The sequence below is a fragment of the Lupinus angustifolius genome, chromosome LG07, assembly GCF_001865875.1.
Source record: "Lupinus angustifolius cultivar Tanjil chromosome LG07, LupAngTanjil_v1.0, whole genome shotgun sequence".
In the NCBI taxonomy this organism is placed as follows: Eukaryota; Viridiplantae; Streptophyta; class Magnoliopsida; order Fabales; family Fabaceae; genus Lupinus; species Lupinus angustifolius.
The window spans coordinates 14,469,741-14,485,878 of NC_032015.1; the positions used below are offsets into that span (position 1 = coordinate 14,469,741).

The 16,138-nt window shown below is 31.1% G+C and overlaps 2 protein-coding genes across 2 annotated transcripts; one reads left to right on the forward strand and one right to left on the reverse strand.

Annotated features, from left to right (window-relative positions):
• LOC109353024 (protein PROTON GRADIENT REGULATION 5, chloroplastic-like) lies at positions 3,477-4,978 on the forward strand. Its single transcript, XM_019595215.1, has 2 exons — positions 3,477-3,887; positions 4,745-4,978. Exons 1-2 carry the CDS (start codon positions 3,618-3,620, stop codon positions 4,847-4,849), a joined length of 375 nt encoding a protein of 124 aa, XP_019450760.1. The 5' UTR covers positions 3,477-3,617; the 3' UTR covers positions 4,850-4,978.
• LOC109352438 (eukaryotic translation initiation factor-like) lies at positions 7,312-10,915 on the reverse strand. The gene is made up of 5 exons (XM_019594427.1): positions 10,676-10,915; positions 9,870-10,038; positions 9,648-9,773; positions 7,763-7,828; positions 7,312-7,686 (listed from the first exon to the last, which is right to left on the reverse strand). Exons 1-5 carry the CDS (start codon positions 10,873-10,875, stop codon positions 7,639-7,641), a joined length of 609 nt encoding a protein of 202 aa, XP_019449972.1. The 5' UTR covers positions 10,876-10,915; the 3' UTR covers positions 7,312-7,638.

Consider the following 16,138-nt stretch of genomic DNA (forward strand, 5'->3'; position numbering starts at 1 on the left):
AAGAATCATTAGGATAGCTTGCATCTTAAGCAATAGCTTGTATAAGTATAAAAGAAGCATTATGACTCCAAAATCAATTAATGAAATGAGAGGTATTATTCAGCATACTCAAGCAATAAATATAATCATGTTAAGGCACAAACAATGTTGAGTAGACATGCAAGGATGAGATAGACTTTCACAACTAGTTTTAAGAAATAAAATGAATGCATTATGCAATATATTACAATCTCATCCATTGGTCATTATGTCTCTTAGTTTACAAATGCTCGTATTTATGGAATGAGGTTCTTCAAAGTAAAAGAACAAGTGATATTTTTAATTTCATCAATTTTTTAATTGAAAAAGGTAAAAAATTAGATCATTAAATATTTATTTTGCCACATATGAAAATCTCAATTGGAGATGATCTTAACGAATGAGTAGGGATGGTAAGGGACGCGGGCGGACACGGGTAGTGTTTTCCTGTGCCCAATCTCACAATATTTGCAGGTACTCGTGCGGGTAGCGGATATTTGCGGGTACTCAAGGGGTTTATAACTTTAATTATATGTTTATATAATTTGTAATAATCAATATGTAAAAATAATTATTACATAAATAATATGATATTTATATGATAAATTTATGATCATAGTCAAATATGTGTAATTTATTATGAAATAATAATAAACTATTAATATATAATATATAATCTTAAAATAATAATAAATATATATAAAAAATTAACTAAAAACTAAATATATAAATTTGTGGGTACCCGCAAAGTGAGTATCACAAAACTCACTCCCACCCATAAATTATTATTGCGGATATTTCCATGAGTACCCATATGTCGAATTTTTTTGTCATCCCTACGAATGAGTAAAAAGAGCACAGACAAAAAGCGTTAATTTTTGAACATGTGAGTGCTGTGACCTGAAAATTCACAAGGTTGAAAATAATGACACATTCATCGCTGGCACATTGCCACCTAACTTAATTAAGGTTGGCTATAGAATTTAATATAGTACCAACAAAACATGATGTTCACATGAATGAGGTTGAAGCAGGAAATTAAAATACAATATGCAACTTTGCTTCTAAGTTTTGGTCAAAATCTGAATTTCATAATCAATATCGTCCATGAAAATTTGTATATAAAATTCTATATATGAAATTAATTCAATTTGACACGTGAAAGTGGTCCTAATAATTCAAACCCCACCTTTGATGGAGATGAGAAATAATGATATTTTGGGAAATACTGTTTTTTTAATGAATTGAATCATTAGCATGGACCAAAATACTAATCATTGTTTTGAATTGAATCATATTCAGCTGCCCTATATGATACAACAGTAGCTGCATGTGTGTTTGAATCTATTTTGACTTTATTTAATAATGAAAAGATTTTTTTTCAAATTTCTATTTAACAAAAAGACTTTTCTCCTACGGTTTAGAAAATTCAAGAAGCATGGTTTTAATTTATGTGGTCGCAGTGATGGTCAAGGTTTAGTTTTATAATATTTAAAGGGGGTAAAGAAGCATGGTTTTAATTTATATTTTCCGTTTTAGATTTGAATATTTAATTATTCCTTAGCTTTGGTTTAAGGGTCATGCTAACTAGTATAGAATTGATTAATAAAATTTTCATTCTCAATACTTGATCATTTTTTTCAATTTTTTATTTAATATATATTATGTCTCATATATTATCTTGCACCAATAAAAATATAATATTTCAATCAGAAAATTTAAACCAAGATATGAGATAACAATTTGTGTCTCACCTAAAGGCGATAGCTACTATCGCTTTTGTTTTAAGAGTCATGTTTCGTGATTATTAAAACTATCATTCCCAACCCTTCATCATTTTTTTTCAATTTTTTATTTAACATATGTTACTTAATGGAACATAGATTTGTTGTCATAAATTTTATCTTATATGTTAAACTCTGTTAATAAAATGATATCATTTTAATTAAAAAAATTAAACTAACATGTGAGATATCTACCCACTTCAATAGCTGTTTGATTTAGTTATACCTGACATCTTATTATCTCATAAATTCCATTGATATTTATCATATATGTATATACAGTATATGCAATATAATTGTAATAATAACATAAATCTCATGGAGTAAAGAAATAACTATAGTATAAAATTTAAAGGATGCACATATAATTTTTAAATAAGAGAAGTATTAAATATAATTAAGTGAAACTTTAAGATGCAATTTCTTTCTTATTTCATAAAGTTATGGGTACAAAAAAGTTCTGTAACTTGTGACCGAGAACACATATTAAGGATAGCTAAGATAGTAAATCTTTATTGGAAAACTAGAAATATCCATTCCAAAGTATTAAACACACTATTTCCTCATGCAAATTTACTCAAGTATCTTTAACATTTGTATTATGATACACATTAAGTAAACCCTAACATATTTATTGATACACATCAAATTTACAAATACATGTACTTCTATTGCAAATTTACTCCTTTTTAAATAGAGTAAATTATACTGATACTCATGAGTTTTAGCGAATTTATATAAATCACCCATTATTTTTACACCTACACAAACCCCCTAATTTTTACACTTTCATTACACTGAGCACCTCTATATGACACTGGACACCTCTGTATGAGAAATAACTGTAATTTTTTAAACAAAAAATGCGATAAATGCAATTTAGTTAAACAAAACATGACATATTGTGTATACAATTCTAAATAATATATGAGTCAATATCTCTTGATTATTTTTGATGTCATGATATAGTATAAGAGCGATTTAAACAATATCTCTTTAAAATTGTTGATGCATTTTGTAACAAAAAACTAATAAAGATACATTGATTTGTATATTATTTGGACTTTTCTCTATAATATACCATGTTTTGTTTAACGTAATTGCATTTATCACATTTTTTGTTTAAAAGATTACACTTATTTATCATACAGAGATGATTAGTGTAATGAGTATAAAAATGAGGGGTTTATGTAAGTGTAAAAAAGTAAAAGGTGATTTATATAATTTCACTAAAACTTATTGGTCAATATAAATTATTCTTTTAAATAAGTTAAAATATATCTTTAAGACACAAGTTTAAAAAACTCTCAAAATACATGTGCATGTAAGAAGAAGAAAATATTTAGAAGTCTTTGATTCATTTAATTTATGATAATAATCTTGATCTATTGATTTTTAGAATAAAAATAAAAATGTTGTCATTGTTTTAAAATAATACAATGAAAATGACAAAAATCACATGTCTTTAATAGTATTTCATTTCCTTTTCTCACACTAATTACACGTTACTATATGAATGAAAGAAAAAAATTAAAAATAAAATGTAATATTTTGATTAATTTAGAAGAAAGAATTGAAATATATTGGGACATAAGTGATCTCGACAATGACATAAAGCTAATATGTGTGGCTCCTAATGCTTCCAAGTTGTGAATCAAAACCACAGTCCATTCTAAATCACTGGCTCTCCATTTTACACCCCAATATCCTCTCTTTCACAAACAAATATAAACCATAGCAACCATAGTTCTCATTTCTCAATCTCCAACAATTTAAAAGAAAGAGCTAAAAGTTTTATATATATTCATATATCAAATGGTTACTTCAATATGTATTGGTTCCTCCTTTTATGGAAGTTGGCAAGGAACTTCCATGGTTAGTGAAGATTACACCATGTTGCAAGCCAAGTTAGTGTCATCACAAGTTCACATAGGAAGAGAAAAGCCAAAGAGGATGCAACCCATGATGAAGAATATCAATGAAGGAAAAGGTATTTTCGCTCCTCTTGTAGTGATTACACGTGATATTGTTGGCAACAAGAGTTTCAATCAGATTAGAGGCAAAGCTATTGCTTTACACTCTCAGGTATAATTTAGTTCATTTTTTAAGCAAGACTTGTTAATTCTTTTGCTTAATTTGAACACTTTTTATTTATTTATTTGTGCAAGAAATCTTTCAACAATGGATCAAGTTGAACATGAAGATGGGAGACGGATTAGTCCTATCTTATTATTTAAATTGAAAATTGAAATGATCAAATCAAAAACATTAATATGTTTAGTAGTAGTCTTATATGCAATTTTCTTCAATTCCCTCAACTTTTGCTCATGAATTCAATTCATTCATGCAAATTTAGTCCCTCTAAAATATTTACATAGCCATTCACCTACCTTCTTCCATTTGTCAGAAACTTGATGAAGGACTAAATTCCGATAGTAAATATTCTCTCGGTACTAGAAAATCTAATACAACATGCAAATACTTACCCATGGTCCAAATTTTAATTATTTTTTAATAAAATAATATTAAAAGTTATTAAACTTCATTCTCATCTCGTATTCTAGTATCGGAGAGTCGAGTGCTTCCATCCGTCAAAAGTCTGATGACCACTATCATATGAGAAAAAGGTTGAGGAAGGAACTTCGACAAAACGTTAAAATTGGGGGATGAAATTGCAATTAAGCCTCGGGACTAAGAATATACAAGGAGTACTACTTTATTTTATGCTGTGCATTTGGCCTACTTCATTTTATTCATGGATTTCAAAAATTTGCATTAATAATGGGAAACGGACATACTTTTTGGTTTTCCTTAATTAAAAAAGAACTTAATTTAAACTTAAAAAGTGCAACTGTTACAAAATATTGGGAACTACTCTTATTCATAAAATGGATGTAAGAGTTTGCTACATATTACTGACAGCTTCGATTTGATATTGTTAGGTAATTACAGAATTCTGCAAATCAATAGGAGCAGAAGCAAAACAGAAACAAGGGTTGATCAGGTTGGCTAAGAAAAATGGAGAATGGCTAGAGTTTCTTGCATGATAGTTTAATAAATGTAACTCATTTTGTGATTACCATATGAGGAAGTTTCAATTTTAAAGTTGATGGTATTCAATTGACAGCAAAATATAAACTAGGAAGTCATATATAGTTGTGATTTTTCATTCTTCAGTTATCTGTCATATTTTGTTCTCTAGATACATGAAATAAAAGTATACAACATTTTGTTCAAACAAGTTTCATAGCCTTTTTTGCGAATCACTAATAAAATCCATTCATTACATTTTAACTTTCAAATTAAACCATCTCTTTATAGCATCTCTTTTCATTTCTTTAAAAGTTTTATTTTAAAATATATTATAAAAAAAATATATATATAAATAATTTTAAAGAGATAACTTATCTTTTAGAATATGAAAATATACTTTATTGAGTTATTCTCATTGTTATTATGGTCTAGGTATTTGTACAAGGATATGAAACTAATAATCACTAATAAAAATAAAGACTCCATAACATATAGGTACAACCCGTGAATGCAATGACTCTGACTTTTGTTGCCACAAAGGAAACATCCCTTCAAGTTTTACAAAACAATTTCATATCCTAATATAATAACAATCAAGCTTTTATCAACTACATGGATCGAACAACATTATATTAATATAAATGGTTCATATCTCCATCAATTTCATCATCATCTTATATGATTAATCCAAAAATCTTAGGTCAAGATACCTAAATAGTATAATATTATATTTAGTCTTTAACTCTACACTAATATTTGTTTGCTAAATTTGAATTTCATATCTATTATCTTATTTGGATATAAAAATTGTCCTTACATTTTTTTCAGACACAGCAAAGCATGATATAACAACACTTTACTGTAGGTAGTCGCCAAGCCTGACATTGAGTGCACACCTAAAGAAAATAAATGTCTGAATTAATCTTATAGTTAATATTATTTTTTTGCATATAACTAATTATTCTGACATATTTTGGAACACTCAATACAACTCATACCTAAATCCGAAATAAAAAATAAACTCAAATAAGACACTTTTGTCATGGCAGTGGCCACCTCATGCAATTGAGACTATCGTCCAGACTCTAGAACCCATGAGGCATGACCAACATGGCCCTCTAAACATAGGTCTGCAGCAACATACCTTAACAACATTATTATCTGCATCAAGCTGAGTAAAAAACTAGTAGATTAGCTCATGACTCTGCAACATTATTTGCCTACCTAAATACTTGTGTTTAGGGTTGGAAACAAGTCAACTGAGTCAAACTAGAGTTTATCTCCTATGAAGCATGGATACTGATACGTGTGTCGGGTACGATACGTATCCGATACGTCGACACGTATTTTTTTTAAAATACAGGATACGATACGTTCAGGGATACGCGTATAAAATAATAAAAACACATAAAATATGATAAAATTACAAGTGTAAATCAAAATATCTAAAGTAAAAAATATGGAAATTTAAAATCATTGCCCTCCATAATAAATCTATCTTATTCTATTTTAATGAAAAAGAATCTACCCTAAAATCATTGCCCTCCATAACAAATATATTTTATCCTATTTTAATGAAAATGAATCTATGTTATCATGTTTTATTGGAAACGAATCTATCTTATCCTGTTTTATTGGAAACAAATCTATCTTATCCTGTTTTATTAGAAACGAATCTATATATCCTATACTTTATTGAAAACGAATTCATATATCCTATATTTTATTGAAAACGAATCGAGTACGTGTCTTAATATTTATTTATTTTTTTTTTTTAATTTTTAGATACTCTATGGATACGTATCTTTCGCGAATCTGAGCGTATCCGTGTCGGACACCGACACGTGAGGGTATTTGACGAATCCGTGCTTCATAGTTTATCTCGATTCAGTTCGATATAGATTGGTTCAATTCGATTCAAGCTTGATACAAGTTAATTTTTTAGCTCGAGTTCGTTTTGGTAAAAGTTCGTGAACTATTCAGCTCAATTCGAATTGGCTGATTTGGACAGCTCAAATAATTAATTCATTTTTAAAAATATTGCAAATTTTTATATGTATACATAAATATAACTTATTTATATATATATATATATATATATATATAGCTAGTTTTTACATATAGATATATATAAAATATATATATATAATTGAGCCAACTCATAAATGTTGAACTATATCCATCTCAAGTTCAACTCGTTTATTTAATGAGTTCAATTTAAAGCTCAAATTCAACTTTTAACATTTTGGTCTTTCTAGGGATTTAACAGAGTCTTACCCTCCTAGACCAATGTATTATTGGTTACCAAAACCAGTTTTCATACATGGAGTTGTATGTTATACTATCAAAGATAAAGATCACTGACAAATGAGAATACTTTTAGAAAATCACCTAGAAAGAAACGAGACGAAAGGAGTAACTTAAGAGTGTAACCAAGGTTGAGGAACTGGTTGGAAAAATAAATTAACTTGAAGGACCAAAATAACAGGTTTTTACCAACTTATAAATATATCAAATTGCAAGTGGTGAAAACACTAAGCATCTCCACAAACAAAATTCTAATTCTCCAAGTCTTTGAGGTGAACGAACTCTAGTGAAAATTTTGACCGAAAACTATAAAAATCAAAGCACAGTATAATTGTATTACATCCAAAAGGGGGGCATAGTACAATGAGATAAATAAATAACTCCTCAACCAAAAACTCATTGTTTTCAAGTACATAGCGCACAACATGATTATACGAACAACACTTCAGCCTTGTTGCCTTATCAGAACAAGTACAAGAAAATGCTCCAGCAATGTTTATACATTGTATCTACCCTTTGATGATCTTTCCCTCCTAGCATCATCCTGTAACAACTAGAAATGTCAAAATTGAAGATATTTAATGGCATTAGTTCATCAAAATCAATTAGCAGAACTTTACATGGAAGCTATATGTTATCTTGTCTGTAACATCAATGATATCCTTCCACTTCCTTCCAATGCTCATCTGCAAAATAATTTCCAAAACATAAGTAATTTCCATTTCCCCTTTTAATAGGTTCCTACATGTGTGTGAATAATAGAAAGTTACTGAGGTTTCAACATCCAACCCAAAACAAAACCAATGAACATCCTAATTTTCGTTCAAGGTGATAATATTCTGCACAAAGAAGTACGCGAAAGAATATCGCATAGTCATTCTTTCAGAGTTGTAGCACTACAAACATAATGATGCTTTACAGAGGAACTACGCTAACCCTGTCTTTGGAATGTAAGAAAATGGGACATGATTTTATTTGTAAATCAAATCTTGTGCTGGGAATGTTAAGAAATAGGAAATGATAGTTTACTTGAATCATATAGAATATATTCTTTTAAATTTAGGAAGCCCATCAAAATTAATAGGATTTGATCTGCATAACTACAACAACCTCCTTTAACGCAATTTAATTTCTAAATAAATTCAAATCCTGTTTTTTAACAGGATCCAAAATCATATTTTGATTTTTGAATCAAATCATTTGCAATTATAAATGTTTCCAAACACTACCGATTTGCATTTAGTAACCACTTTGGTGAAAAGTTCAAGGTATTTGATGCATTTCAACGAAATAATGAACATATTAACTACAATTCTCTTCTCTTGAGTCTTGATCCCAAAAGTTATTCTAAATGAAAATTTGAAGTCCATCTATAAGGGGCTCGGCGATCTTTTAGATTGTATATCATGATAGTAAGCACCATATAATCATGGTTTGGGACAAAATGATTAATAATTTGGAGATTGGAAAAGAAAGTAGCATACCCAATCACAACTTGGATATCTATCTGATATGCCAAGACATAGTCAAAGGGAATCACACATAATGCATTGAGATTCAAAGAAAGCAAGAATCAACTTATTCTTCATTTGTCTACTCTAATTGAATGAAAATTTCACTCCTAAATCCAAAACCCCCAATTTCTAACGAGGAAAGAACCACCATCATGGGTGGAATCAATCACCACCATGTGATTGGTATTGATAACTTGGTGCTTCTGTTTGAGGAAGGACGAGGTGGAGGAGTGAGGTTCATGCTCGTGGAATGGATTCTCTGCAGATGGTGGAGGTGACAGCGTGTGGCTCTTGAACCTGGTTTTAGATACAGGTTCTAAATTTGGTTTTATCCATAAACCGGATCTGAACCTGATTTGGTTTGGTTTTCATTAAGAAACAAACCATTGAGACCCTATCCCAAAGGCATGCCTAAAGCACAAAAGCAAGGCATGCACAAGAATCAGGCTGCTCCTTTGCTGGTTAAGGCATTGCCCACCTTGTGTGAGGCACATGACTGACGACTTAGGCACATCATTCTGGTCCGGGTACGAATTTAGTGCCTTATTGATGAGTGTATAAAATCCCAAGAGGTCAAGCAACCTATATGGCTACCTATGATTTGGGGCTAAAAAGTCAAAATGATCTTTGGGATCTAACCAGGAAGCTGCATAGTGTTCATGAATTGAAGTATCAGAATATGTTACTTTTACTATGAATGTTAGTTCTGGTTGTGTAGTTAGTTATATGGAAAATTAATACAAAAAGGGTCTATTTCGCTGTTTTTATCTTTTTTCTTCCATTGTTAATGTGTTTCTCCACAAGAGGTGTAAGCTTTTTAGCATTGCTTGCCTTGTGGCATTGAAACCCCAACCATCTTAAAGATACATTTGCCTTTGACTCCTTGATTTCCAAGGCTTTTGCATGCATGCCATTATCAAGGAACACTATGAAATCATATACAGCCAAAATAATAAAGTAGGGAATTATTTATATAAGCATAATATCAGACCTGGGCAGCCTCATTTGCAGCTGTTTTTGTCCATAAGGAAATCTTGTCCTGCCTATGGCGAACACTTGCAACCACACCACATATGTCCTCAGCGTCATCGAATTGCTCCCCAATCAAAGCCATGAGCTACTCAATAGAAATGAAATAATTAAGAATAAATATCAAAACAACATGTCTTCCCACATTACATAAAAATAAACAAATCGGATTAAAAACAATTACAGTTTCAAGCCACATGGTATCGAGGTTAGTCTTTCTGTTGCTAGAAACAGTCCACTTTCCTCCATTGGCACACTCAGGATCTTCCCATTTTGGTTCAATCCCAGTCTTGAACAAATGGAAGTCTGCATTTCCAGTCAACTTGCTAGGCTTGAATATCTGATCATATAAACTGCAGCAAAATTTCATATCAAATAAATTGCCATATCTACCAAAACCAGATTGTGTCATAACAAAACCCAAAACGTAAAAAGGGAAATCACAACTACCTCCCCGAATTTAATACAATCACCATAACTGAATCTTAAGGATCTGTTTGATACTTCGATTTTATAAGAAAAGACAAGGGGAGACATATTTTTTCAATTTTAAGTTAAGAGAGTCATGTATAGCAGATGTTATTTATTCAAATTCCGAAAACAGACTCTTCAAATGGGTGGGTAAGGATGTCTACACCTACTCCCCAAATCCCAATAGGCGGGAGTCTCATGCACCGGGCCGCCTTTCTATGTATTCAGTCTCCTTCTCTCCGAAAACCAACTCGAAACAGACAACCCTAAGGGGTGATTGTAGTGCAATTAAGCCAAAGGTACAACGCAATTTCTCGAAATTATAAACATATAACCCATGTGTGAATTATTATCAACGATACCAATACCCTATAAGGGTCTCACTCCTAGGATCCACAAAAATATATGAAAATTCAGATTGGAAACATTAATTCCAATAAACCTAACCTAATTGGTAAAAATAAAAAAAACGGAATTGAAGAGAAATAAGGAAGAACCAGAAGAGATAAAATCACTCACGACCAGAATTCTTGAACGGTGTCGAAGGTATAGACCTTGCGAAGAGAGGATCCCCAAGCAGCACCTTGCTTAGGTTTCGATTGATTATCTAACCAGAAAGTCCATTGCCTCTCTAGTTTGTTTATGGAACCAGTCTCCGACTCCGGCACCGCCGCGGGAACCGCCACAACTTCAACTGCTGCTACTTCTTCGGTTGCCATCGTTGTTTTTTCTAGCGTCTGTCTTGTGCCTCTGAAGAAGGAAAGAGGAGCAGGGTTCGTAGGTTATGTTACTACTCTGTGGGCTTTGTTTTGGGGACATTATTTGGCCCATAATTTACTAGTTCTAAGTATCCTGAAAATTACACCTTTTATATGTCACTTCTTCATTAATCATAAAAATACTTTATTGTTTCTTAAATTCATTATTTTTTCAACAAATCAGAAGTAACATACTTTTGTGAGACAACAAATGTAAACTTGGAAATGTTTGTAACATAAGTTACCAAATTTGAAATTTGAGAATGCTACTATAAAATCTTAATAGTTTTTAGAATGACAAAAAAATTAATAATTCGATTCTTGAAAATACAGTTATTGAAAGAAACAGTTACACACAAAATGAATTAATTATTTGTCCAAAAAGATAAAGAGATATTCTTAATTATACAAAAATGTTCTACTATCGATGTCATTGTCTAGTGATTAGTCAAAAAATAAAATAAAATTATAATTTTTCACCAAACATAAAAAGGTGATAGATAGATTTATGGTAATGAAATGTTTTCTTGTTTGAAAAATGGTATATTGTTATCCTATAACAATTTTAAAAAATGTATATGCATTAACTATTTTGTCCTACATATTATCCAATTCAAAAAAATTATATACTCTTGTACTAATAAATTTATTTTCATATATATGTCAATAATCGAATATCTAACATTATTATCATGGAATTGAGTTATATACCATTTTAAAACAAATAAGAATGTAAAATAACTCATTTTTATATATTTGAAAGCAAAGTCAATAACCTAGAGGATGAGGAGGTGGTGTTTGGTTGGAGAATTTCAACTAGGAAACATGATATAGTTGATACAAGATTTTAAAAAGTGTATCATACTTGAGACTCTAATTTCTTCATATGAAAATGTTTGATTTTCATTTTTTTCTTGCATAATTTGTTCTCAATGCTCACCAAAAACTAACCCGGCCCAAATTGGATTGCATCGTTTGTTTTCACTTCTCACCAAAACCCTAGTTCAACCCTCTTATATATATATATATATATACTCAAACAAAAACCCTAATTGCATTCGTTGTTACGCAGCGACGGAAGATGTCGAAGCGAGGTCAGTATTCGTCTATACATACGCCTTGTTCTTGCACTATGATTCCGACTTTGTTGGTTTCAATACATGGGAAGAAAAAAATCAATACGTTTTTTCCCCGTTGGATGTGTCTAGATGTTTTAATTGCATTAAATTAAGTTGGGGTAGCATCTATTTTGTCATAAATTTGTTCTCTTAAGAATTAAGACTTTACAGATTTTTTTGTCACAATAATTCCAGAGAAAAATGACACATTTTCCCCTTTTGGGTTATGTTTTCGAAGCCGTAAGTATGGAGTTGAAGTTGATCTATTAATATTTTGCTGACTTTGTTTTTTTACATATAAAAATGACAACCCCTTTTGATCCATTTATGTTTTAGGTTTTCATGGTAGTAATAACAAGTTCAGGATGTCACTTGGTTTACCAGTGACAGCAACGGTGGACTGTTCTAACAACACGGGGCTAAGAGCCTTTACCTTATATCCGTGAAGAATCAAGTCCCGCTGCTTGAATAGATTGTGATTTGCTTGTGCTGGGGACATGGTTATGGCTACCAAAAATTGGAAGACTGGTTCTACGAAGAAGGTTTTGACTGCTCTCATTGTTAGGCAGTGTAATCAAGGTTTTAATTAGTGGCTGTGGTCTTGGAAACCCCCCAAAACTTCGATGTTTCAGACAATTGAGCCACATGTGTGCCAAGTGTCCACAATTGCAGTCGCCATGTAGCCACAATTGCAGTCGCCGTATGGTTATGACGACTCCCAAAATCTTAATCATCGGGTCTGTTGTTCGTGGACCTGATTTAGAACTTTGAGTGTAATCCTTGCTGAAGAAAGAATGTGTTTTCAGTTACTTTGAACTTTGAAGGTTATTTCCTCATTGTGTCGTGGTTGCTACTTCTCAGCGTGGTTTTTGTTCAGGGTTTTATCTATGATTGATGATGGATGATATGTTGCATTTTGCTTCATAATTATGATGGCTGAGATGATTTTTATTTTGTTCATATTTGTGAACTAACTTGCTTCTATAAGATGTTGTATGCAACCATATAGAAGAGGGAATATGAAAGGCTCAATCTGTAGTAGCAGCTATATTTTTAGTTCCATGATGTTAATTTATAATGGTATTGGCCTCTTTTGTTGCAAATGCCAAAATACAATGTGGTATTTTTAATGTAGTGAAAATGGCTGGTAATGTAGTGTGGAGATTATATATTTAATGGTATCTCTACACCTCCCATGACCAGCTATATCGCCATTCCAATCTTACCCCAATCTGGATGGTTCATTTTTACAATCATCCCTGTCAAGATTGGAACATTTTGGTTTTGATTCTTCATTGATTTTAATACTTTCAATTTGTAACTAGACTGACTGTTATGAGAATCCTTTTTAAGTTTTCTTTGTATCATTTTATTTTAATTCACTTTTTGGTGCTCTAGTAGTTCATTACTGCCCTCAGACATCAGTCAGGTATCCTCCTCAACATACTACGGTTGATACAGTTACGAGTCTGGAAAATTATCGAGCCCATCGTTACAAATGTGATGGTTTCTTAGTGCTCACATCTGCTCCATTGGGGCTCTACATCTCAAGCATTAACTCTACTTAATTCAGTTTTTTTTATTTACATTTTCTTGATATGAATTTGTTAATCTGTAATTACTCTGTTTTAGCTTCAAACCATATCTGATTCGTTTATAATTCGTAAGTTCATTATTTCTTAGTGCATTGCATAATTGTTGTTTTTGATCATTATTCTCCCAGACATTAGTCATGTATCCTCTAACATGTCATGGTTGATACAGTTATATGTCTGGAAAATTAACTTTGGCCTTCGTTACAGATGTTGTGATGTTCAGTGCTCACATCTGTTCCATTAGGTCAATACATTTGTGGAGCATGATCACTTTTAGTCTTTGTTTTACAATGTTGGATTTGGCGTGTCTAGGATTCTATCAATCTTGTTTTTGTATTCATTAAAATGTAATATAGATTTGAACAATACATTTATTCTTAAATTCGTACATTTTCCTTTGAAAATCTTTTATTGTTCATGAACTTTATGAGCAAAATACTTTTCTTTTGATCCTCTTCCATTACACTTAACCTAATGTTCCTTCCTTAAGATGACTGTGATTTGATATTTCTTCGTTGCTTGGTTTTCTTATCTCTTAAAGATGCTTCAATGTCTCAAGTAGTTCATTGCATATTTTGCTGTGCTTTGTTATGCAGCTGACATTTCTTTGATCAACTCATGTTTTGGTTATTTTAATCTTTATGTCTTCAAGGACTTGAGTTCACACACTAATAATTTCTTGTTTTTGGCCAAAAATTCAAGTGCTGCCAATGCCATTGTTTGAGATAGTTATCAATAGATTGTCAAAATTGAATCTGTTTTGGGGTATACAAAAGCAGTGGAGGTTTCTGCAACTTTGGGATGTATTATGAAGATGCACTTTTAAGAACTATACAAATTACTCTCTTTTGGGTTTGTTTCTTTGTTTGTAATAGAAAACAGTTTAGTATATTATAAGAATTAATTGGTGCTGTTTCTTGAACCTTGCTTGGAATTCTGTTCCATCTGCTATGAGAAGGTTCTTGATTCCTTGCATCCCCATCTTTGGTTTTACTATCTTGAGAATGATTTCTACTAGATAATCTTAGGACAGGAAATGAGCCGAACGAGTTGAACCAGAGTTCCGCTCGGTTCAACTCGATAAGGATTGGTTCAGCCCGAAACTCGACTTGAGTTTGATACGAGTTATTTGAGCTCGAGTTCGACTTAGTTAAAGTTCGTGAACTGTTCGTTTGGATAACTTAAGTAGTTAATTAATTTTTAAAAAATAGTACAAAATGTTTTATACATATAAATATGACCCTGTTTATATATATAATAAAAATAAATATAAAAAATACTGCATGAGTCATAATAAATATAAAAATTAGTTTATATATATATATATTGAGTTAGCTCATGAACTTAACGAGTCGAACTGTATCTAACTTAAGTTCGGTTTGTTTATATATTAACGAGTTCAATTCTTAGTTTAAGTTTGGCTCATTTGGTTCATGAACCAAGTTTATTTAGCTAAATAACGAATCGAGTTTTGAACGAATACCGAGTTAGTTATGTTCATTGTCAACCTTAGATAATCTCTGCTTACTGCAAGAAACAGCATCCTGATAAGTTACTTCCTAATAAAAAAGTGGGAAGTGACATAAAGAAATTGATAGAATGCAACATGTGCATGTTTATTTGAAGCCTTGTGTTCAGTTGTGTGATAATTCAGTTCATATTTTCAAAGTTTAATCTTCACATGTACAAACCTTTTACCACTTCAATCTCACTGTTCTTAGATTGTTACAAGATATATTTTTCTATGAATAGAGACAAAGGGACAGGAGCTACTAATTAAGGAAATAACAACCATAAACAAACACTTACCGGCTTGAATAGGGATGGCAACGGGCACGTGTAGTAGCTACCCGCTACATGTTTCAAAATAGGAGAACATTATCATATCCACGTACGGGTACTTGTGTGCAAGTATTTGCAGATATTTCTGAGTACTCGCGGGTACAACGGGTACCCGCGGGTTTCCTATATTATAAATGAATTTTTAATTTTTTACTTCTATTATGTTTCAAATGACATAAAATTTAATTATTTTTGTACCTTTTGATTGAATGTTTGACAAAAATGTTAAATTTATTGGTGTTTTCTATTTGTGTGATTTTTTTTCTCATTTCCTTAACAAAAAAATATATTTTCTTTGTAAAATATGTGTTTCTACACATGTAATAATATTTGTAGTTTGTTTCACCACCAAAATCAATAAAATATGTAAACAAAGTAATAGGAAAAATATACATAGTGTACCGAATGTTAGTATAATGTACTTTTTATTTTAATTAAATATAATATATTAATCATATAAATAACGAGTACCCACAGACACATGTATCATAATACCCATACCTGTACGTATATACTATAAGTATTTTTAAAAAACTGTTTATAATATTCGTAGGTACCCGTTTGTGACTCATACCCCTGCCCATATAGGTTTTACGAGTACGAGTTTTTTGCCATCCCTAGGCTTAAAGTATATGTGATGCTTAATGTTTGATTTGTACTCATAATTGA

Excerpts from the sequence above, each read along its gene's own strand:
- LOC109352438 (XM_019594427.1), bottom strand. The coding sequence starts at position 10,875 with ATGGCAACCGAAGAAGTAGCAGCAGTTGAAGTTGTGGCGGTTCCCGCG. Across the intron at positions 10,039-10,675 it reads ACCGTTCAAGAATTCTGGTC|TTTATATGATCAGATATTCA; the intron begins GTGAGTGATTTT and ends ATTTTGCTGCAG. Across the intron at positions 7,687-7,762 it reads AGATAACATATAGCTTCCAT|GATGATGCTAGGAGGGAAAG; the intron begins GTAAAGTTCTGC and ends TAGTTGTTACAG.
- LOC109353024 (XM_019595215.1), top strand. The coding sequence starts at position 3,618 with ATGGTTACTTCAATATGTATTGGTTCCTCCTTTTATGGAAGTTGGCAA. Across the intron at positions 3,888-4,744 it reads CTATTGCTTTACACTCTCAG|GTAATTACAGAATTCTGCAA; the intron begins GTATAATTTAGT and ends TGATATTGTTAG.